General features: G+C 45.3%; 2 protein-coding genes across 6 annotated transcripts; one reads left to right on the forward strand and one right to left on the reverse strand.

The window, feature by feature from the left end:
• Positions 1-8,859: 8,859 nt before the first annotated feature.
• Positions 8,860-11,393, reverse strand: LOC120651966 (protein SHORT-ROOT 2-like). Its single transcript, XM_039929614.1, has one exon. It carries the CDS (start codon positions 11,077-11,079, stop codon positions 9,232-9,234), a length of 1,848 nt encoding a protein of 615 aa, XP_039785548.1. The 5' UTR covers positions 11,080-11,393; the 3' UTR covers positions 8,860-9,231.
• Positions 11,394-16,401: 5,008 nt separating this feature from the next.
• Positions 16,402-22,671, forward strand: LOC120651971 (uncharacterized isomerase BH0283-like). Of its 5 annotated transcripts, none has more exons than XM_039929647.1 (6): positions 16,406-16,655; positions 16,765-16,983; positions 17,609-17,911; positions 18,100-18,261; positions 21,927-22,010; positions 22,113-22,671. In XM_039929647.1, exons 1-6 carry the CDS (start codon positions 16,629-16,631, stop codon positions 22,218-22,220), a joined length of 903 nt encoding a protein of 300 aa, XP_039785581.1. In that variant the 5' UTR covers positions 16,406-16,628; the 3' UTR covers positions 22,221-22,671. The 5 variants fall into 5 exon arrangements, with proteins under 5 accessions (XP_039785584.1, XP_039785583.1, XP_039785581.1 ...); XM_039929646.1 differs by having other exon boundaries at positions 16,408-16,658; XM_039929648.1 differs by having other exon boundaries at positions 16,409-16,684.
• The last annotated feature ends 194 nt before the right edge of the window (positions 22,672-22,865 follow it).

The following is a 22,865-nucleotide window of genomic DNA, read 5'->3' on the forward strand; positions in this document are numbered from 1 at the left end:
GATGACCAGCTACCGACTGAAGCAACAGTGCACGCTGCTACAGTAGACTGAGTCAGTAGTTCGGCGCTTCATCGTGACCTCGACGCGCGACTGCAAGGGCTAGACTCTACTCTGACAGGACAACTCAAGACCATCCCTGGTCAGAAGCTACGCACAGAAGCCGACGACAAGATCTCCGGATCTGAGCCATTGAAGGCCAAAGTGTAGTTTATAATACATCGCCGGGTCCACATGTCGGGGCCCCGCTCAGTGTACGTGCTCCCCTTGGACATATAAAAGGGAGAGCACGCCCGCTAGAACACGAGAGGTACACACATCATCTCCACAATACAGACTCAAGCTCTAGCGAACTTCTCACTCTCGTGGGAAGGCAATACAACACACAGTGGATGTAGGGTATTACGCTCCGGCGGCCCGAACCACTCTAAATCCTGCTGTGTTCATCGTGTTCTTGAGGGAGATCGATCTAAGACTAGCTACCCCCTGAGTACACACCCTCTGGGCTAGGGCGGGTGCCTTCCGCCACCCGGCCGTGGTTTGCAGCACCACGACAAACACACATCCAGTGGCCTGCGTGTAGTAGAGTAGGCAAGAGTGTGAGGTGCTAATGTTCGGTGTTGAAGTTTTTTGACATGGAGTTAAATTTTTTTTAAATTCATTGGTTATTTCTCGATCAAATTTTTGCAGTGAATTTGAAAGTCTTATATTGAATTGAAAGTTTGGTGAAGAAAAAGGGACATACGGATCAAGAGGGTTCAGGGATAGAGCGATGAGGGGGGGGGGGGGGGGGGGGCTGTGGAGAAGCAAAACAAACACCCAAGATGGATGAGATGGAAGAAGGGCAAGGAAGAAGAGGGATGGCACCCGTATCACACGCCAAAAGGGTTTGCTGATTTCAGTTCCAGCATATTGGAGCAGACTACCGCCGTGTGCAAAATTAAATATCAAGAATAATGAGCTTGATTGGAGGCTTGGATCAGCAGGCGGAGCTAGGAAGCCAGCTGAGGGCATGCACCTGTTGGTGCATATATGTTTTGTTCTTTTTTATAGTAGTGCGAGAACAAAATTCAATTTAATATCCACATCAGTTGCAGCAAAAAAAAAGCAAAAAAACGCACATAGCTAAAACTTTCAAATTTCTTTTCGCACCCCCAAGTACGTGGAGCTTGCATGTTCAGTACTCCACTACTCCCTTCCCTGGTGGTGCAGAAGCGTGTACAACATTTCGTTTGTGATAGTGATGATGAAGTCTAGTCCAATGATAAACAGAGAACTGAACATGTTCTCCTTTTTTGGAGAGAAGAGGTAACTTCTTCGCTCTTCGTCAGGCCAACTACGCCCGCCAACACCATATCACTGCAAAAGCGACAATGCAAGCAGCCATCAGTGCATGCATTGCGTGGGTCACGCTCACCACACGCACTAGAGCAAAAACAAACGGTGCCAATGCAGAAACGATCGAGGTGGATGGGGGACCCGAAGGGCTAGAGCTAGCAGGAAATGATCGAGCCCATGCCCTAAAAGCTAGAGAGAGATCGTCCTGAGCAAAGTGCATCTTGATTCTTGCATTGGGGTCGCGAGAAAGGAGATGGAGGACCAAGTTGTACATGCGTGTGTCTCTCTCCGTGCGTGCATGTACTGACGACACTGCTGCCCAATCTCTCTCTCTCTCTCTCTCTCTCTCTCTCTCTCACTCTCTCTCTCTCTCTCTCTTCCCGAACCTAAAAAGGGGTTCCCACTACCTGCTGTTGTATTACTATGCTCTTCATTCTCGCTCCCATCATCATGATATCCCTGGACGACCCTGCTAGCTAGCTGTTATACGTACCCCCATCTACCGTGGTCCAAGCGTGCATGCAGCTCTAGCCCACCTGAGCACCAACCCAGCAATACATCGCTTTGCTGTTGCTGCGTAGCGCTAGATGGAACCCGGCCCGAATGCGAGCTTACCTTCATGGAGTAAGTCCAAACACTTAGTACGTACGTGTTTGGTTGCATGTAACATTTAGCTCATGCATGTAATATATATATATATATATATATATATTAATGAAGCCATCCCACTTAAGATAATTTCCATTTAACCATCCAGCATAACATTTAGCAAAAGAAACTATACACTTAGAAATGCCAAAACGATCTCTAGTTTAGAACGGAGAGCATGTGTGTGTGTGTATGCTAGAACCTTAAACCCTAAAACTCTAAAATCCTAAGCATGATTGGCAATTATGTACTAATGGTTGGTCTATATACAGGCAGCTGCAGGGTGCACAAAAATTAATTATATATAATGCTTCCTCTAAAAAAAAGAGATTATTTACGCTGTAGCTATCCAAGAGGGAACATTTTCGTCGCACACTCAATGACTCATCGTGCCGTATGTGGCGGGCCCAGTTTCGAGGCCGGCTGCAGCCTTTTGTGTTAGTGATATATGCCAGCATCATCTTTTTAGAGCAGGTACTACGGTCGACTGTAAGAAGACTGGATCTCACGTGGAGGAGAGAAAAGATAGGAGAGAGAAGAAACCCGGCGCTCCACTCCGCGCCGGCTCAATCCGGCGTTCTCTTCTTTGCTCGTGGGCCTCAGGCACTGAAACACCAGCATGCAGCCTGCAGCGGGCGCGGAAGCCGGCGCATGCCTGCGCACGCAGCCAGCTGGCCGGCTAAGTTATAAAACATGCTCTTAGGCTCCTTATATACCCGCACTAATAAAATTATTAAAATATCTATTGACGCTTGAGCGAGTTAAGACTGGATAATAATGAAGCACATCGATCGACGCAACAAGATTATATGTTAATCCCGTGGTCCGCAACAAGATTTTGAAATTGCAATGTATATATAGTGGAGTTGTAGGGGTGTAAAATAGTGACGGTACGGTGCACCTCCAGCTCTTTTAGTTCAAATGTTTGTGCTACTTTTCTGATATAGAATTTTATTTTGAAGAAATAGTACAAATATTTGAACTAAAGAGTATTGGAGGTGCATATAAAGGATCACCAATTTACACTCCGGTGGAATTGAACATGAGTGATTTGATACAATGATGTGTGAACATTTTTTAAGCGATCATATATATGTTGGTATTGCGCTTTTTTTAATGGCTCTGCGAATTCCAGATCTATTTTTGTACTCCCTCGGCTTACAATAATTGGCAGGATGTACTACTGTGCATTAGTTTTCAAATGGCTTTCGGGGTTCACACTGAAGTTACATTATTACCCCCTCCAAATTGTACTAAGTTGCGACTACACGCATATACAGATTTATTTTATAATACTCCTTCTATGTGGCCTTTACCATAGTGATATATACTATTTTAAAACAGGAACATATTAGGTGCAAATCAATCTCTCCGTGCAAACTATGGAAACTTCGATCTGGATCATCAGATCAACATCCAAGGGAAGGTGCGCAGAGAGGTGGGAGGGGGGATTTGCAAAAGTGTGATTACCCAATCCAAGGGTGGGTCCAGATTGCAAAATTACTCAATCCCTCATATCCCTTGGATGTTGATCTGATGGCTCAGATTGAAGTTTTTATAGTTTGCACGGAGATATTGGTTTGTACCTGATACGTTCCCTTTTAAAACGGAGCGAAACTGATGCTAGCTAGATATATTGTCTCTGTTCTTTTGTGATTGACATCCTTGAATTCAAGCTGCCAAATTACTATATTGATATATCCAAAATTGTTGGGATGCATGGTACCACCCCAAAAGATCAGGTACATTCATCTTTACAAGAAAACTTCAATACTATATAAAGTTAAAAATATTGATTAAATTAAAGTCACATCTTTGATACAAAAGATAAAAAACAAAGAGAGAAATGAAAAAGGATGTGCTAATAATTAATAACTAGGCGTATAGCCCGCGCATTTGCGCGGCTAGTATTGAAAATTCAACAATTTGCATGTCGTTGTATCCTTACTTACTTACTTAAAGGTTATATTATTTTTTTACCATACATCATCCTATTCATTATCGTAAATTATGTCTTATTGTTGATTAAAACAATTCAATTATGACCTACCTATAATAACAATTTGATTTGTTGAGCTTTCATAATATTATGCAGATAATTATTCTTATTTTCATTTTATTTTGATTGATTGTTGTTAGCTTTATGTTGTGGGCTTTTGGGGGTACCCACAGCCGGGTGGCGGAACGCACCCGCCTTTTCTCCGAGGGGGAGTACTCGGGGAAGTGCTAAGCTATTAGGCCGATCTAGCTTCGGGGCAAGAACGCAAGAACACACGGATTTAGAGTGGTTCGGGCCGCCGGAGCGTAATACCCTACATCCACTGTGTGGTGTATTGCACTAGGAATGAATGAGTCTATCCTCTGCCCCCAAGTCTCCCTTTGGACTTGAGCCTTCCTCTAACGGGCGTCTCCCTTTTATAGAGCAAGGAGGACGCGTACACAAGCGTCGGACCCCGACAGGTGGGCCCAACAAGGATGTATATTTTACTAGACAGTAGTGGTGCTACAGTGATGGAGAATCTCTTGCCGGATACACTTCATAGTCCTGTAGATTCTCTGGCCGAGGGGGGTCTTCACCTGTCTCATCGGCGAGGCGCCCGTTGAGGCAGTGTAGGTTGCGGCGTAGACTGTTGGGTCTACCGTGTAGGCGTTATGATACTCCGTCGCCGAGTTGTCGTGTCTAACTGGTGTAGCAGACTGACGTGCGTGGCGTGAGTGGCGCCAGCGGCTGTACAGTGTACCTTGGTAACGCGCGGTCAATAGTACAGCCTGGCGAAAGTCTCCTTGGGCTCTGCTGTGGCAGAGCGCTCTTAACGCCTCCCGCATTGAATGCAGTAGGTGGCCAAGTCTTCCCGAGGAAGATTGGCAGCCGCGCGCGTATCTGCGTCTGCGGACACGTGGCGGCTCCGGACCCCCCCCAGAGGGGGTGTCTGTTCCCTCCCTGCCGAGGGATCCGGATAGTATATGGGGTCCGGGACCCCGTGGGAGGTCCGGGGCCCCCGGCTGTTTTGTCTGAGTGCTTCATTCCCGACCCCGAGCGGGATGCGGGTCCGAGACCGTTGGTCCGGTGAGATGGAGTCGGACCCCAGGGGTCCGGTTGCTCAGCTCCTTTGGGCGTAGTTACGGATAACTACGAGTCTTGACATAGCAAGAGGGGGTACCCTAGTCCAGAGGTACCGACACTTTAGTTTTATTAATAGTATATATTTGTAATTGATACATAGCTAAATAGTATTTTATATTTAATTTTTCATAATGCCATTTGTGGGTGATTTTTAATTAGGCACAAAGGTATTTTAGGCTAATTTTTATCGTAATGGAAACTTAATAGTATATATTTGTAACTGATACATAGTTAAATGGTATTTTATATTTAGTTTTTCATAATGGCATTGGTGGGTGATTTTTAATTAGACACAGGGGTATTTTAGGCTAATTTTTATCGTAATGGTAGTGGTGGGTAATTTTTACTTTTTATTTTTCTCCGATTAACGAGAGAATTTCTAGACTTTGAGAGCGAACGTGGAGGCTTCGTTTGTTGGCCAAATAATAAGATAATAGATTTGCTATATACTGTAAAAAAATAATTTGCTATATATATACCTCAGACGTCATCTGAAAATGGTGTGATTTTGTTTCAGTCCATACATACATAGCTGAGCCCTCCTATTTCCGTCCACTGATCCTCATGCATCTTTAATTTCTTCTTCCTCTGTCGTCGTCGATTATTGTGCTTCACTATATGCTTCTCCCCGTTCGTTCATCCTCACCCTACCCTTCAGCACCTGTCTCTTGCCGTACTTTCTGACCACCACTTACTGACCAAGCTAGCCTGCCGAGACTATCCATCGATCCGATGGTCTAGTAGCTAACGCCTTGCTTGCGGCTATATATGCGACACCCCGACCAGCTCCGGTGACCGCCAAACCACCCAAACAAGGTAGCGACAAATGGCGACTATGGCCGCGTCCAAACGGATCGTCTGAAGTAAAAAAAAAAAAAAAAACTGGATTGGGGGTTGAAACGGTCCCCACCCGTGTTTCATTAAGAAGAAGCGACTGCCTCGGCTCTTAACCCGACCGAGAAACCCCCGAACCCTGGCCCACCAACGAGGGGGATTTTTTATTGTTGCAGTTCTAGTCTACTGAAATTTGAACAGGTTTGCGTTCCTTCTCGAAAAAAATTGAACAGGTTTTTCGCCATATGAAAATCTTCAAAAACAGCGGAACTATTTACGATAGATCGTACCAGACAAATTAAACCCACTTGCATCTTATCTAAGAGGCGCCAGAAAGAAGAAAGAACCTTGAGGAACAACTGATGAACATTTAGCTAGACTACTTGACGAAATCATGATGAAAGGCCAGTTTTTGGCCGGCGGTGAAAAAGATTTTTGCTTTTTGGCGCGCGTGGGCTCTCGCTAGCTGCACGCGCATGCAGCCAGGGCACGTAGCGTGGGCATGCAGTGCAGTGCAAGGCACTCACGCAAGCACATGTACACTCTGAGCTACCTCAAGACTTTGAGCGTGGATGAGGGCAGTGGCCGGCCGGCCAAGAACACAAGGCATAGTAGGATGACGAGCTGAACGCCACCTCCTTTTGTTGGATTCCATCCCAACGGCAGCATTCTAGCTCGTCGTCCCCAGATTCGATCTCGATCGCTCGAGGGCCTCATCAGCTAGATAGTCCGCCTCACGCGATAACGACCGTCCCTTTTCTACCCTCATCACCTAGCTGCATACACATGCACGGGAGGATGGCCCATCCATCTCCATGCCATTTATCACTGGAAGGCACCATGCCTTTCTTTCCAAATTGCCCATATCACTTGCACATTATTGGGGGTGGTGACTTGTACGCATTGGAGTGCCTTTTTGTTCCATCAGGTGTCCCACTGGGGATGGGACCTCTCGCACCTTGTCTTCTTCTCGCGGACCGGCTGCTGCGTGCTAGCCTGCACGGGAAACGCACTGCGTCTTGCTTTGCTCTTCTCACTTCCTTCTCCTTGCACTCGCATATGGGATGTCGTCGTTCCCTTTTGTTAGCAAGTGTTTTCATCTATTTATATTACCCTACAATATGATGGTGGTCTCTGTAAGTGGCCAGTGGTTAAATGTTTGTATATATATCTGATAATGATGTGGCCAGGTACTATGAGAAATTGAGTTTGCTGACAATGACATCCACTCTATTCTGCTGGCAACCAGCAGCAGTGCTTTTCTCTCGTACCAAATCAGCATCAGCCACCAACCACCAGCCAGATAGTAGTATTTTTCTCCTACAGCAAATCAGCACCAGCAACCAGCCACAGTCAGTCGTTGGTGCTTTATATTAGTTTGTCGTTATTACGACAGTCGGGAAAGATATAAACTATACTAGAGAAACTATATGTCATTCACGCAAGCAAAATACTAAACACTAGTACTAATTAAGACTATTGTCTATTGGCAAATAAGTTCATGCAAAATTGTTTGTAAAGCGATATATGTAATACTCGTTGGCAAAGAAAACGAAAGTACAGAGTATAATATTCTTCGCAAAAGGACCCACAACACGAGTAGAAGACCTAGAAAGAAATTGTTACTTAGTATTATTATTATTATTGTGTCTGACAACTGGCTCGTAGTTAGAACCATTTGTTTATTGAGCGTCAATATCCTCGCTCTCGCCACTGGCAGAAAAAATAATTATTAGCAACAACGAAAGACACACACACACACACACACACACATATATATATATATATATAGCTATTAGCCCACCTGTTTTGTGTACTAATTTTATTTCCAAATTGTGCACGTACAGCATGCAATTCGGATATATATTGCTGCAAGGGACAACATATCTTGAATTATTTCCGTATTATAATTGTATTCTTTTTTTCTACATTACAGTCCATGGTGCTGCATTATCTCTGCAACGACTCTTTATCGGCTGTGCGCAATACCTAAATATCCTATGGTCAACTGGTCAAGTCCAGCGTATACCATACCCATATACTCAAAAAGATCCTCGACTATACAGAACAAAATTACAAGATCCAACACCACAAACAAAACAGATAACCGATCACTATCAGCTGTCTGCGGCTGGAGGGTTATATTAGTTGGCATAGCAGCACGGTTGCCATTTGTCACAGGCAACTAACTTCGGACCCGTAGTCAATTTTCTCCAAGAACATTGTACACATGGTTCCTTTTTTTCTTTGTGGTACTTGTACCCTTCTGTCGACCATAATCATACATATACACTACTTGACTTAGCTGATACTGACATGAACCGAGCTTAATCTTCTTTTTCCCTATTTAATTTGCAATAATAATAAATGTTATCCCGTGCTTGTCGTACGTACCTTTTACATATAGTTAATGAGCTAATAATGTATGGGCATGTACAGAAATAAAAAGGGGATGTAAATTGTAATATATACTGCTGCAAGAAATGATAACGACGAACAAACTAGCTAGGGCGTGCAAAACCAGCGCAGTACTTCAAGGTTACCTACTACTGTAGTTTCTATGAGATACCAAGTTTTTAAAAACTAGAAGCAGTCCGTGCGATTGGATCGTCCTCCCCATGCAAGATCCTGTCTATACTCAATAAGCAGCATCCTCCATCCAAACACATCAGATCAAGGCGACAAGCTAAGGGTTCCTCGCATCAGTCCAAACGAATGACATGACGAGAACCAGGCACGACTGACGGGTCAATGTTAACGGTAAAAGATACTACAGATCGATCGACCAACGGAGAAGCGTAAAAAATCCGTAGGAAGAATATGCATGAAAAACCGCAACAAATGTCATAAGTACGTCCTCCCAAGTTTCTAAGAAAAAACTAATTAATTAACGACCAAATGCATGGAGAATATGCTAGTATATGAAAAGCCTACACATCCAACATATATAATCCAACGATCTTCTCTTGGAGTCAAACAAATACGAATGAAACTGCAACAAATGTCATGAATTCCTCCCAAATTTCTAAAAACAATAGTGCTAACCATCTGAGATCTTTAGCTTCTCCCTACATACTTACGCCGCTGGAAAACCCTACGTGACAAGGTAAACACGTGCTAAAAGATCCGACAAGCGAGTGGGGGAAAATCGCACGCTAGCTACCTGCTTGCATTGCCTTTGTTGCCACTCGATCACACGAGCGAGCAATGCATGCACTACCCTAGCCCGAGCATGGCGCATCTTGTTTTGCCGATAGATCGAGCACGATCCTCCTCGTCATGGTGGATCGTCATGGCCTCCACGCGCTTGTCCAGACGACGGGCTGCTCCTTCCACGCGAGGAACACCCCCGCCGCCGCGGCGTCGTCCGTGCCGGGCTCTTGCAAGGTCCATCCCTCCCGGTACCGCCGCAGCAGCGACCTCACGTCGTCGGCGACATCGTCGCTGAACGCCACCGGGGAGAAGCCGGCCGACCGCATCCGCCGCGCCCACGACACCCCCGTCTCCCGCCTCTCGGCGGACTCCGACGCCGGGCAGGACACGAGGTCGACGATGGCGCGCCCGGCGGCCCTCTCCAGCGCGAGCCTCTCGTTGCTGGCCTTGGGGAAGCTCTCCTCGAGGGAGTCCATGTACGCCGAGAAGAAGCGGAGGCCCTCTTCGAACACCTTCATGAACGCCGCCGCGTCGTCCGCGCCGGCCTCCTCGGACGTCGACGCCGCGCCCGGGTCGGGCGGCACGAGGTCGGCGTCCTCCTCGACGACGGTGACCACGCGCGGCTCGAGCCGGCGGAGCGAGGCGACGAACGCGTCGCGGCGGCGCGCGCCGCCCGGCGCGACCCCACGCAGCGCGTTGACGCAGTTGACCGCGAGCGCGGTGGTGGCGCCGCCCTCGCGGAGGTCGAGGCCGTCGAGGTCGAGCTCGGCGAGGTCCCCCGCGTGGTGCACGGCGCGGAAGCTGAAGGGCACGCCCATGAGGCGCGCGAACTTCTCGAGGCGCTGCGTGATCTCCCGCATGACGCGCTGCGCAGCCGCGGACGCCGGCGCGGCGGCGGGCACGACGGTGGTGATGGACAGGTGGGGCGTGTCGTCCGACGACCGCGTGGCCAGCGCCTCGAGCAGGGTCGGCCACTGCGTGCAGAAGGTGTTGCTGAGGTCCAGGATGTGCAGCCGCGGCGGCTGCGACGACGAGGAGGACGCCGCCGCCGCCGCCGCCTCCAGGAACGCCTCGAGGATGGCGCCGTTGGCGGCGACGTGCCCGAATGACGCCCACGGGCTCAGCTCCTGGAACTTGAGCGCGGTGCGGCGCGTGGACTCGAAGGACGCGTTCCGGTCGGACGCGGCGGCGAGAGTGCGCAGCGTGCGCGGGCCGGAGGAGGTGAGGCGCGCGAAGAGGCCCTGCAGGAAGTAGGACGCCAGCTTCTGGTCCACGTCCCCGTAGGGCGAGGCCAGCTCGTTGAGCATCCACATGAGCTGCTGCACGCGCTGGCTGTCGCGCGCGGCCACGGCGCGCGCGCACTCGAGCAGCAGCTGCGCGGCCCACCGCCCGGCGCCGGCGCCGGCGCCGGCGCCGGCCCCGCTCCCGCCGGACGAGGACGCGGCGGGGGAGCCGAAGTCGAGGTCGATGTCCACCTGCGGGAAGGAGAAGTCGGCGGCCTCGAGCAGCGCGGCATGCCCTCCCGCGGAGGCGGACGAGGGCGCGGGCGGGGGCGGGGGCGGCGGCGTGGGTGCCGGGGACGACGCGGGCGGGGCGGCGGACGAGGGCTGGTGGTGGAAGTGGCGGGACGGGGAGGAGGAGGAGGAGAAGTCTTCATCCATGTAGAAGCCGCCGTGGTCGCTGCCGCATTCTTGTTGGTACGGCGCCGGCTGGTGGTGGTCGTAGTAGTAGCCGCCGGCGCCGGCAGCGGGGTCGCAGTAGTAGTAGCTGCTGCTGCTGGTGTAGTGGGAGTGGGGGTAGTAGTGGTGGTTGTGGGTGCGGTGGGAGCCGGGGGAAGAGCGGGAGCCGGTGGAGGTGGTGCTGCGGGACGTGGAGCGGGAGTTGTAGGGCGACTGGTGGTGGCGCTGCTGCTGGTCCGGCGAGGAGGGCGCCTGTGGGTGGTGGTGGTGCTGGTGGAGGCTAACCAACCGAAACAGCGTATCCATCTAAATCCTCCTCAGATCGACCTAAACCACCGTGGGAGTGCAGTGCACGCAGGTGCGCAAAATGGCTGGCTGCTGCTTCTTCCTACCACTCCAACACACACAGCGCCGTGGTTATAACCTGCAAGCAAAAGAGTGAGTAGTGGCCACCACTACGTACGCTCCTTTTCTTTTCACCATTGCTCGTGCCACCGTCAGATAAGGTAAATTTTGAGCCACCAATGAACTGTGTGTGCGTGCACGCTTTTTCCGCGACCGATGAACTGAGGAAGAAACAAGAAAGTGCGTGCGAGAGAGAGGGGGTTGTTCTTGGACCTCCCTTCTTCTTCTTTTTTTTACCGTCTGCTTCCGGGATGGGGTGGCTGTCTGTGCTGACCACCAGCTTTTTCGCAAACCCTGGCTTTTGTAGTAGTCGCTTTAATTTGGTGAGAGGCTAAAGCCGACGATGACAGTAGGGGTTGCGCGCATACCGACGACCGGATGCATTTGAGAATTCTCCTGGCCCAGCCCGCGGCCCGGCCCGTCTTTATTCGAATATACCACTGCGAGCAACGATTAAAGCTGCCATATCCGGGGGAAATTTACAGAGCTTAATTATCACGAAACCTCTGAGATGAGATGAACACCACACACACAGCGCTGCAACAGGGTGGTAATGTAGCACATTTCATTGTTATTTGACAAATAATATCTAATTATGAACTAATTAAACTTAAAAGATTCATCTCGTGCTAATCAGTTAAACTGTGTAATTGGTCATTTTTTCAATTACATTTAACTCTCTATGTATGTGTTCGAACATTTGCTGTGACGGATACTATAGAAATTTTTTTGAAAACTAAACAGGGCCTGAGATGAGATGAACACCACACACACAGCAGGGTGGTGAGAGTCGCGGGCAGGGTTTGGCCGGCCAGAACGTTCCTCTCTCAGCAGATCGAAGAGCGAGCAGGCAGAGGCGCGGGGAGATGGGTCAAAAATGTTTTTGTATATATCCGCCTGCACTTACCTTCCGGGGCCTGACTGTTTTTAGGTACAACCTGCCAATTCAAACTTTAATTTGTCGGCGCTAATAATTTACCTGGAAGCGAGAATTAGAGCACCACTTTTATATAGGAGATGACATGCACAAAGTTTCAGATAAAGTATAAATTCAAATAACTAACTGAATTTGTCAGGTTACGTTCATGGTGCATGAAGGACAATCGTTCTGCCAAAGCTTGTGTCGGTGATAGTAAAAGTATTGTAGTGCTGACAGCGACAAACAAATGGTTGAAATACAAGAACGTAAAATACATAGGTTTTTGCCAGCATATATAATATATACGCATGGTAGAAATCCTCCCAAATTAAATGGCTATGCAGCAAGAAATCCCTCAAATGCCAGCAATGTCTGTTATATATCCATAAGATCCAAAAGTGTATGTTTATAGGAATTATATTTTTTCTGTATGAGTTCATATCATTCAAAATCCTTCTGTTAATTATTCCCTTGTTCTGAACTAACCCATACTATTTGGGACACGTAAATGGCCAAATGGGTAGAGATAACTTTCGATTAAGTAAGAGATTTAGATCATATAATTACGTGAAGCTACACCTACACTTTCGGCTGGCTTGTCAGCCAACCAGCCAGCAGTGTTTTTCTTTCACGCCAAATCAGCATCAGCCACCAACACCAGCCAGGCAACAGTACTTTTCTCTAACAACAAATCAGCCCCAGCCATCAGCCATAGCTAACCGAACAGGGTGGTAGCTGGATTTGCGCGGGACATATATACAATAGCATTATATTGTGATGAAGAAGAGCTAGAAAAATGTGTCTTAATTGGTGAATATTTCAAACACTATGAATGCATGTTTTCCGTATGAAATCACCGGAGGATTTCCATCAGTCCCCTTAGCTTGCGCCCCTCCTATCCTCAACTTTTCCTACAAAATTCATTTTTCCTTTACCGTAGTACACGACGAGCAAAGGTACAACAAGCCTTTTAGTACGCGGCCGAGCATGGATTTGGCAGTTTGGGATGGCACACAACAAGGCAGGGCGCTGGGCGCAGGCCTTGCTAGCTTTGTACTGCGCGGCGTAGGCGCGGGGGGGCGGCAGGCAATGGCATGCACGAAGACGACGTCGAGCGGCTGAGGTGGGCGACGCGAGGAGAGAAATATTCCCCTGCCTTGGCTCACCTAGTGACCTACCACCAATAAGCTCCCATCCCGGACGAGGCGAGAGCGAGAGCGAGAGCGAGAGCGAGAGAAGAATCGCACGAGATTCCTGAGGAAAAGGCCCTCCGCCTCAGGACTGAATGGCCTGGCCTGGCTGGGCTAGCTAGCAGCAAAGAAGGAAGCCGATGGAGCCGAGTCATCCGCCAGCGGGCATGGCGCGCGCGACAAAAGCTGGGGCGCCGCGCGCAGCCGGTCAGCCCGGCCATCATCTCCGCCATCGGCATCGGCACCCCCATCATACGGTCGAGCCGTGTCGTGCGCGCAAACCCCCGTGGGCGTCAGCGCCAGCGCCACCGCGCGCGGGCACTCCGGCCCGGCTGGCGCTGGCTCCGAGGTTGGCTGGGTGGCTGGCCGGGGGCCGCCTGCGCCTTGTCCGGTGTGGCGCGGGCAGGCTTCCGGCGGCTGCCGAGCCGGCCGGCCGCGCGCGCTGCGGTGCGGACTAAAGAAAAGACAGGGCATTGCCGCGGCCGCCGAGGATGTTGCGCGCCCTGCTGCAGCCGCTGCGGCGGCTTTGCGTGCGCTGCAGCTCGGCCTGCCCTGCCTGCTGATTCTACTTGCGTGGGTGCCGCCGCTGGATGCTGCCCCGTAGCGTAGCGCCATCTTTTGACCGGTGGCGCGCTCGTGCTCGTGTCGCGCTGATTAGACATTGGGTGCAGCCAGCCGCGCGCGTGCCACGAGACCTGCGGCTGCAACTTCCTTTGTCGCCCACCATGGCTTCATTCTGGCCCCGTTTAGATCCAAACAACCCCCCCAAAACATCACATCTCTATCACATCTCCATCACATCGAAACATTAAATGTAGCAAATGACCCATGCATGGAGTACTAAATGTAAGTAAATAAAAAAACTAATTGCATAGTTTTGATGTACGTTGCAAGATGAATTTTTTGAGCCTAATTAAGTCATGATAGGACAATATCTATCACAAACAAACGAAAAGTGCTAAGTGCGCTACATTGTTTTTTCCCGCGCTACAGTGTATTCGGGGGAACTAAACACACCCTCTGAGGTTGCCATCACTTAATTGGATCTCGAGCTCAGCGAGTATTTCTGCTGCAAATGCTGGATGGACTGCACAATACACTACTGGCTCCTCATCTGGAGCGAGCAAGCATGGTCACTGACAAGTCCAAGGCCGTGTTTAGTTCCTAAATTTAAAATTCCAAAAAAAATTTCCGGCACTTGCATGCATGGAGACTTAAATATAGACAAAATAAAAAACACATTGCACAGTTTGCTTGTAAATCGCGAGACGAATCTAATGAACCTAATTAGGCCATAATTAGAAGCTAAATTGATACATTAATGCTACAGTAAACAACTTCTGATTATGGATTAATTAGACTCATTAGATTCGTCTCGCGATTTACATACGAGTTCTGTAATTAATTTTATAATTAGTCTATATTTAATACTTCAAATATAAAAAAATCCTCTTTCAAAAATTTACGGGAGGCAGCCCAAATCTACAGCCACCACGCACCACCGAGCCTAGTACATTTTTTACACTGGTCTATTCGCGTATGGTGACCAAAAGCGGTCGGCCTCGACGTTCCCTTCCAATCATGGAGAGAATCTCCAAAGTGGATTTATGCGGGCATCCCGGAATTGGCTACATTCTGTCCGTACCCTATGATGCTCCTCGTCCTCCCTCCCGGCTCCCGGCCATCGCTACCGCAGCAGCCTAGCCCTCTAGCCTGCTGCAGTGCTGCTGCTGTTTCCTTCCCTTTCCTTTGAATCCAAGCAAGGAAGGAAGGGCCCTGCTCCTACACCATCTACGCCCATCGCCATCATCATGTTTTGTCCCGTGCTATGCGCGGAGCCATCACGCTTACCGGCCGTGTCCAAAACAAAAATATTTTCTCCCGTTCCAAAAAATAAACTATTTTATGATTCAAAATGTATTTTAAAAAATAAGTTATCTTACTCTATTTAAAAGTTCATGTGCATGCAAAAATCAATTAGAACTAAATATGGATAATACCCCTAGGGATAACATGGTCATTTTTACCTTCATGTTAATTTATTCTAAAATTCCAAAAATATTTTTTTAGAACAGAGGGATTATATGCTAACAAATGAAATCTTTGGTGTCCCCAGTCTTCTCTCCTTTCTCCGGTTGTGAAACAATCGGAGTGGATGATAATGCGCAACACCGCCGGATCAGGCTTGTTTCAGTGGATATATGTACGTTGTCCATGACCATTAAGCCATTGTTTTTAGAAAAAGAAAATCAAAACGTTATGGTCAAATAAAAGCTTGTTCCAAACCAAAAATGGAATATGTTCCAAGAAAGTAACATAACTGATTCAAAATTTAGATTGCAACAGATGCGTAGCATGGAGTAGGGGAAAAGAGAAGAGGAAATAAAATGTAAAAAGGACCTAATGGGATGAATTTGTTCCAAAATGGCTAATGGGAGAGCAACAAGGTAAGGCCCATTCTAACAGAAAACCTCTTCGTGGCTACGGCGGCCCACGAACCGCAACTACTCCCTTTGCCGCATCTCACGCACATCGTCGTGTCCCTCTCAGCATGTTGGACAAAGTGCTCCGTGTAGTATTTTTTTTTCCGAAACACGATACGAGACGCAAACATTCGTATACATACATGTATATTTACCTATACAAATATATGCATTCAATTTTATGAGCGAAAAATTGAGATTACAAATATAAAGATTAAAGAAGGTACCATAAACATCTCACTATATTGACTAGCACGTCGTTTCCCACTAAGAGAATAACATCGTTTAATATCTGACAAAAATAAATCTAAAAATATGAACATACGTGCCGACTCGAATACTGAAACATTTCTCTGTTTAGTTCCCAAAAAATTTTCTACAATACCCGTCACATCGAATGTTCGGACATATGCATGGAGCATTAAATGCAGTTAAAAAAATAACCAATTATACAGTCTAATTGATTAGCACGAGATAAATTTTTTAAATCTAATTAGTTTATGATTGAACATTATTTGTCAACAAAAGTACTACCGTGTCAAAATTCAAATATTTTCGCGAACTAAATAGGGCCATAGATGAACAGATTCCACAGTAAGAAACCTTATTTGCTGACTATATTCAGTTTGCAAAATATGAGGCATCCATGATCCATCAAGAGATTGGCGTGCTAGTTTCGTCGAAAGTGCAAATGTCCAACGAAACAAGGGTCAAACCATAGTCCAAGGATCAAAAGCAGTGCCTCCGCCTCCTGCCTCCAACAATCCACGGTCAGGGTAGCCGCCTCCTGCCTGTCACTTCGTTTAGCTCCTACTCGGCGTCAGCGCCTCCGCATCCGCGCTCCAGGTGCTCGACGAGATGCCGAAGAGAGCCTTCAGATACGCTGTGGTCAACCAACCTTGCTTCTTGCTACGGTCCGCAAGGATCAGCTATCCTATCACCATTCACCATCCAGCAAGCTCATTATGTTCCTCCAACGCTTTGATCTCTGCAGGTCGATGCGTTCACGGGCGAGCCGTTCAAGGGCAACGCCGCGGCCGTCTGCCTGCTGGAGGATGGCGCCGGCGACGGAGGAGAGCCTCTGGACGAGCGGTGGATGCAGGCGGTGGCGGCAGAGTTCAACACCCCCATCACCGCGTTTTTGGCCCGTTCCGGTCCCACCGGCGCCGGCGCTGCCGAGTTCCGTATCCGCTGGTTCACTCCGGTTCGTGAGGTGATTGTTTCCGTCACAAATCTTCCACTTTCTTGCTTCAGAATCTGCTGGCTTTGGTGTGACTGGGTGAACTGGAATCAAGCAGCATGATCTGCCGTGTCACGAAACAGAGAAGCGATATGGCAGGTGTTCGCATAAATGCGTAGCTCTGTGACAGCAGTTAGTAGGACTGGCAAAACTGGAATGTATCTAGAATGTAGAGGTCATTTTCAGCACTATGGGCACCCTTTATAAGAGGCTATACAAGAGATGCATATGTTTATTTGCCAATTATTATTTCTTTTTTAAAAAAACTTTGTTATTATTTCTGAATGATGAGACATGTCATGGAGTTCTATCATTAAATAGATACTCGTGCAACTCTTTCCTTTTAGAGTAGTACTCTTGTGACTTTCTTATAACATTCTGTTTGCCTTGCAACTCTTGGTATCCCTCTAGTCTTCATATGTTCTGAAGAATTTTTTTTCCCCCTGCTCTTGCATCCCTTCAGATAACAGCTTGTGAGACTAACATCGAAAAGAATTAGCTTCTAATACTTCCATACATGGAGAGCCTGTTTTTATAAATTTAATCTTTATCTCACTCAATTTTGGAGGAGCCTTACTTTACTTAGTTAATTGTGCAGAGTGAACTCTGTGGGCATGGAACATTAGCTGCTGCACATTACTTGATTGCATCTGGCCTTGTGGAGTGTGATGCTATAGAGTTCATGGCAAAATCTGGACGTCTAACAGCTAAGAAAGTCACTCTATCGGACGATGCAAGTCCTTCTGCAGAACATTGTTCAAAGTTCATGGTAGAATTGGATTTTCCTGTTATCCCGGTGGCAAAGTGCAATTCTGCAGAGACATTACCAATTCCTGATACTTTAAATGGCGCTTCGGTTATGAATGAGCTGCAAACTATCTCTGCTTTTTCTGACCTCATTGTAATTCCTCACATCCTCCATTAATTCAATAGTCGTTTTATTTCATAATTAAAACTCTTGTTTCGACTGCAAACCCTCATACTTAATTTTGCTTCTTTATTTCTAATCCTCAGTTGCTCTTTTTAAACCCTTTTAGAAATATTGAAATAGTACTGTGTATATTGAAAAACTAAATTTCTCCTTGTCAGGTGGAAGTTAGTTCATGTGCTGAAGTTGATAATGTTTGTCCTAACATTGCTGAGTTAGTCCAGTGTCCTGGAAGAGGCGTCGCCGTTACAGGGCCAGCTCGTGAAGGATCGAGTTATGATTTTGTCACCCGTTTCTTCAGCCCAAAATATGGAATAAATGAGGTAATAATGCAATATAAGCATGCGTTCTATCATGCTAGTATTGTTATTCAGGGATTTTTCTTCTCAAATTGTTATTCAGGGATGCAGCATCTTAGTTTGAATTAGGAATCCAGCATCCACAGATTCTGGTCAACTAGTCCCTTCATAACTTTATCATATTGAGAACTAGCAAGGTGGCCCGCGCAAATAGCGCGGGTAGCTAGCTATTTTTTTTAACATTCAGACTCTTTTTTACTTTAAAATAAATTTGTCCAAAGATTTTTATTTTATTGACATTCTTTTATTTAAATAGCACAAACCAAGGTGCCACACATTTTTCATGATATTTGTTGTGGATGATGAACTCTTAGTAAAATTTTTATATAGAAATTTATCTTTTGTGCTTATTGAATGCATTGTATTTTTGGTCTTGTAATATGAATTCATGTTAGAGAGTTTTAGATATGACAAACTATTTTTAAGGTTAGAAGATATGGCCTATGGGTACGTTAGTGGTTCTGTATAGTCAGCAAGGGAATGCAGTCCGGACTCACTCAACCAAATTATTATGTCTAGCTTGGCTAGTTATATTTGACTTCTCTGTTCAATCTTATTTTGGCGGATGCATTATTCATATGCCTTGTAGCCATGCCTTGTAAGCCATAGCAGCGTTGCATCTTCAACTTTTTACGTAGGTGATATGGCATCAAGAGATAAATCTTGCTGAGGGATGTGTTTGCCATAGCTAGAGGTGGCATCCGTGTTGCCTCTTCTAGCGATGGCCAATGACGTGGGCGACGACATCATATAAGTTGAAGCCTTCCTCAATGCTAGCTCCTTCTCATACCATGTGATCCTCGTTTCCTATCAATTTTTCCTTTTGTTTTCATACTAATGAAGAGTTCCTTCTATTCTATTCATCATGAATTTTAATTTCCATACAGAAACTGAGTCACAGTAATCCATATACGTCTGCAACAAACTTGATCTTTTTCACATTTTCCATTCTTATATATTCTTATAATACATTTATCAGTTATAACTTGCATCTATGCTTAAAAAACAATATATATTTTTTCCTCATTAAACTGATTAGACTTGAGTATTTTGTGAGTCAAGCCGATAAAATACCAGACTAATTTGGGGTCTAAACTTCGCACCTAGTCCTGTCCTATGGGTAACTTTCGGACTGAGCTTGAGCTTTCCACTATTTCTTGGTTAAATATGAATAATAATTAACTTATGATGTCGGCCATGCTCTCGTGATGCTAAACTTCTTAAGCCTGGTTTTCTCTGACTAATCCTGACCATACAAAGGTATGGGTGGAGCAAGACCCAATGGACTTGAGTAGGGCCTAAAATGCTTAGGTTTACCATTAATGTAATATTTTCTTGTCCCTCAACATTAACATGGTCGCTTGATGTTTTTATGTTAAACTTTATGCAGTAAGTTGATAGATCTGAATATCGAGATTTTATTTATTTATTTATCTATTGACTAATTATATTCTACACACATTTTTTATCTAAGTAATTTGCTTGGAAATACAACTTTTCACTATGTTTCTTTCCAATATTGTTATTTAATACATGTATTTGATATGGATTTTTTATTTTTACTATTTGCTTCTAAATTTATTTAGAATACTACTATCTTTCCTTTTATTGTAATTTTGAATTTAGCTATTGACTGGTCATACTCAAGATGAATTCTTAGGATTAATCTAGATAATTAGAGCATCATACAAAATCAATTATGTACGTTATTTCTTTCTCGATTAGCATGGTAGCTTCAAGTCATATTTCAAATATCAAATTTACCTATTGACAAATTTTATTGAATAAGAGTTATAGATAAGTAATTCCCTATCCAATATTGTTGGAAATCAAATACCAATTTATAATATTTTAATCAAAAAATTAGTTATTTATTAATTGTATTTTTCATAGACTCTACATTCAGCTATGTTTCTTTCCAAATTGTATACAAATAAACTACTATTTTTTTATTTTCTTAATTCTTAATTTATCTATTTATTATCCTCATTCATCATGAGCTCTTAGCACAACTTCATATTTCCTTATTCTTCTAAAAAACCTTTAATTTTTTGTTTATTAATATTATTTATATGAGCTCTTAGGGGTGCCGGCTCAGTCTTCGAAGACCCTCATAGGGGTAGGGTTTGCGTACGTGTGTTCATAGGGTGTGAGTGTGCATGCGTTGTGAGTGTCTAAGTTGTACTGTGTAATCTCAAAAAAAAACTACTAAGTTTATTAATTTAATTTCTAAATTTATTCATGAACTCTTTTAGTTACTGCGGACTATTGTTATATTAAAATCCATCGATGTGTATTATTTTCTTTTCAAGATTAATGTTTTAATCTCTTGTCACTCTTGACTAACATGGCTGCTTGTTTTAACATCATGGTATTAAATGCAAAAAATTGTTAGAAGGTTGAGCGGGCACTTTATAAGAGAGACAAAGTTGAATTTTTATCCATTGATTAAATAGATTATTGGTACCCTCGGATCGTAGAGCTCGATTAATGCATTCCTTTTGACCATTCACATGACCTATTTGGAGTTTGGATTATAGATTTACGTGATTAGAAAAAAAAGAAACTATAGTAACTGGGTACAGTATACAAAGAGAGTGTTGATTTGCGAGTGTGTGTACAATGATGAATGTGCTTGTGTAGAGTAATTACTGCCTACTCAAATTAGCTAATGAAGGAGCTTGGTTGTTGTTATCAATTGCCCCGGCCGCAATTACCACCTTGTGATTACTACTGATGATGTGGAGTATTATCGTACAGTACCTTTTGACAAATCAATCAGTCATTGTTCGTGAGGTGGTAGGTAGGTCAGTGTGCATGTGGCCTGTTGGTGCTAGTTAGCTTGCTTTGCAGCCGCACGCAAGTTGTTGGCTTCTGATCTCTGTTGTGACCGAGTCCTATGGATTTATTAGGAGGTCGTCGATGCAACGATCTATGTTGTTGGCATCTATTAATTTGTTTCGTTTTCATATTAATAACATGGCAATTTTTACTTCTCTTTTGTCAAACGCGGACTCTTTAGTCTACTCTAGACCATGGACTCTCCAGGCTACCCTTTACCGTTAGATCCTTTTCTAATTAACCTAGCAATTTCTTACTTCTTTTGTTGGACGTGGACTCTCTAGGTTAATCTAGACCATTAGATCTTTATAAAATCTAATGGTGTAAATCCTTCTCTTTTTTAAATTAACGTGAGAACTTCTAGATCTTCTCGACGAACGTGGTGACTTCTTTTAACACTCAAATATGTATAATAGATTATATATTTCATGGCAAGCTACAACCACGTTTGTTTCGAACACGGAGAGCTGTGTATCATTGTGTTAATTAAAGAACAAAAGAGGGACCCTTGCAAGCACATTCCACACACAGGTTGTCAGTTTATATTCATGCCTTTGAGAGACATTAGGACACGGCCTCAACCTAAATCGCCTAAATATCCTGGGAAACGACACAGTTCTTAGTTCTCACTCAAATTAAGTTACTACGGCATCGGACAATCCTATCTTTTCTTTAGATGATGATTGAAGAACCCTATCTGCTTTGGATATTATGTAATTATCACTATAATAAAAAAATAGTAAAGTTTTTTTTTCTGATGTCCTCTTTTCTCCATTTTTCTTGGTCAGGATCCAGTATGTGCTAGTGTACACTGTTCCTTGGCTCCTTACTGGGGCAAGAAGCTAGGGAAAGAAAACATGATAGCCTTCATGGTATTGAGGACAAGCTTTTAAATAGTCGATACATTGATATTATCCTTCAGATTGGAACTTATCATAATATACACATCTTGTCTATGTGTCGTCACTTGTCAGGCCTCCCCAAGGACTGGAACACTGTATCTGCAATGGGATGAGGAAGCTCATAGAGTCAGAATCCGAGGAGAAGCTGTTACTGTCATGGTTGGCACCCTTCTTGCCTAGAGTCAGTTGCTGCCTGATCATTAAAAAAAAACTGTAATTGGGCCCAGGAACGTAGGTACTCTGTTTACTGGGGGAACATTTGGTTCCCCTGTCCAACTATCAAACCTGAATATTTCAAGGTCACCGGCCTATGCATGCATCGATGAAGACCAAATGGAAGATATAAACCCTGAAGGTTGGGATGGAGAACAACCAGGTACAACAAGTGAGGCATCAATAACATAGAAGGTTACATGGTTCATAATTGTATATGTAACTTGGATTTGCCATTTGAGTTACTTGTCTTGCCAAATTGTTTGTTTCCTTGTTCCTGTCCCGTCCTGAATGTACATGTAGATGAACTTTGCAATTGGTGGGATGCCTGCTACATTTGTTTCAAACAGAAGAGGCCATTTCATCCAGTGCCCTGGACTGGCAATTGGATCATAAGCAGAAATAGCCTTTCACAGAATCTGACAGTCTGAAAAAAAACTGCTGTGGAGTTATTTGTAGATTGTTAGTAAGAGTTGACAGGTTTAATGTTTGTGGCCCGCAAAAGAAGGTGAGCCCTCCATGTGCCTTGAGCCGATTCCTCAACCTGCAAACTTCATTACGAGAAAAGGCATGCAAGAAGACAGAGAGCTATCAAGATGACACGGTGGCCAC

This window comes from Panicum virgatum, chromosome 9K (assembly GCF_016808335.1).
Source record: "Panicum virgatum strain AP13 chromosome 9K, P.virgatum_v5, whole genome shotgun sequence".
In the NCBI taxonomy this organism is placed as follows: domain Eukaryota; kingdom Viridiplantae; phylum Streptophyta; class Magnoliopsida; order Poales; family Poaceae; genus Panicum; species Panicum virgatum.

Bases quoted from the DNA above. Each gene is read 5' to 3' on its own strand.
- LOC120651971 (XM_039929646.1), top strand. From the start codon at position 16,629: ATGCCGAAGAGAGCCTTCAGATACGCTGTG. The intron at 16,659-16,764 runs GTCAACCAACCT...TGATCTCTGCAG, and splicing joins GAGCCTTCAGATACGCTGTG to GTCGATGCGTTCACGGGCGA. The intron at 22,011-22,112 runs GTATTGAGGACA...GTCACTTGTCAG, and splicing joins AAAACATGATAGCCTTCATG to GCCTCCCCAAGGACTGGAAC.
- LOC120651966 (XM_039929614.1), bottom strand. From the start codon at position 11,079: ATGGATACGCTGTTTCGGTTGGTTAGCCTCCACCAGCACCACCACCAC.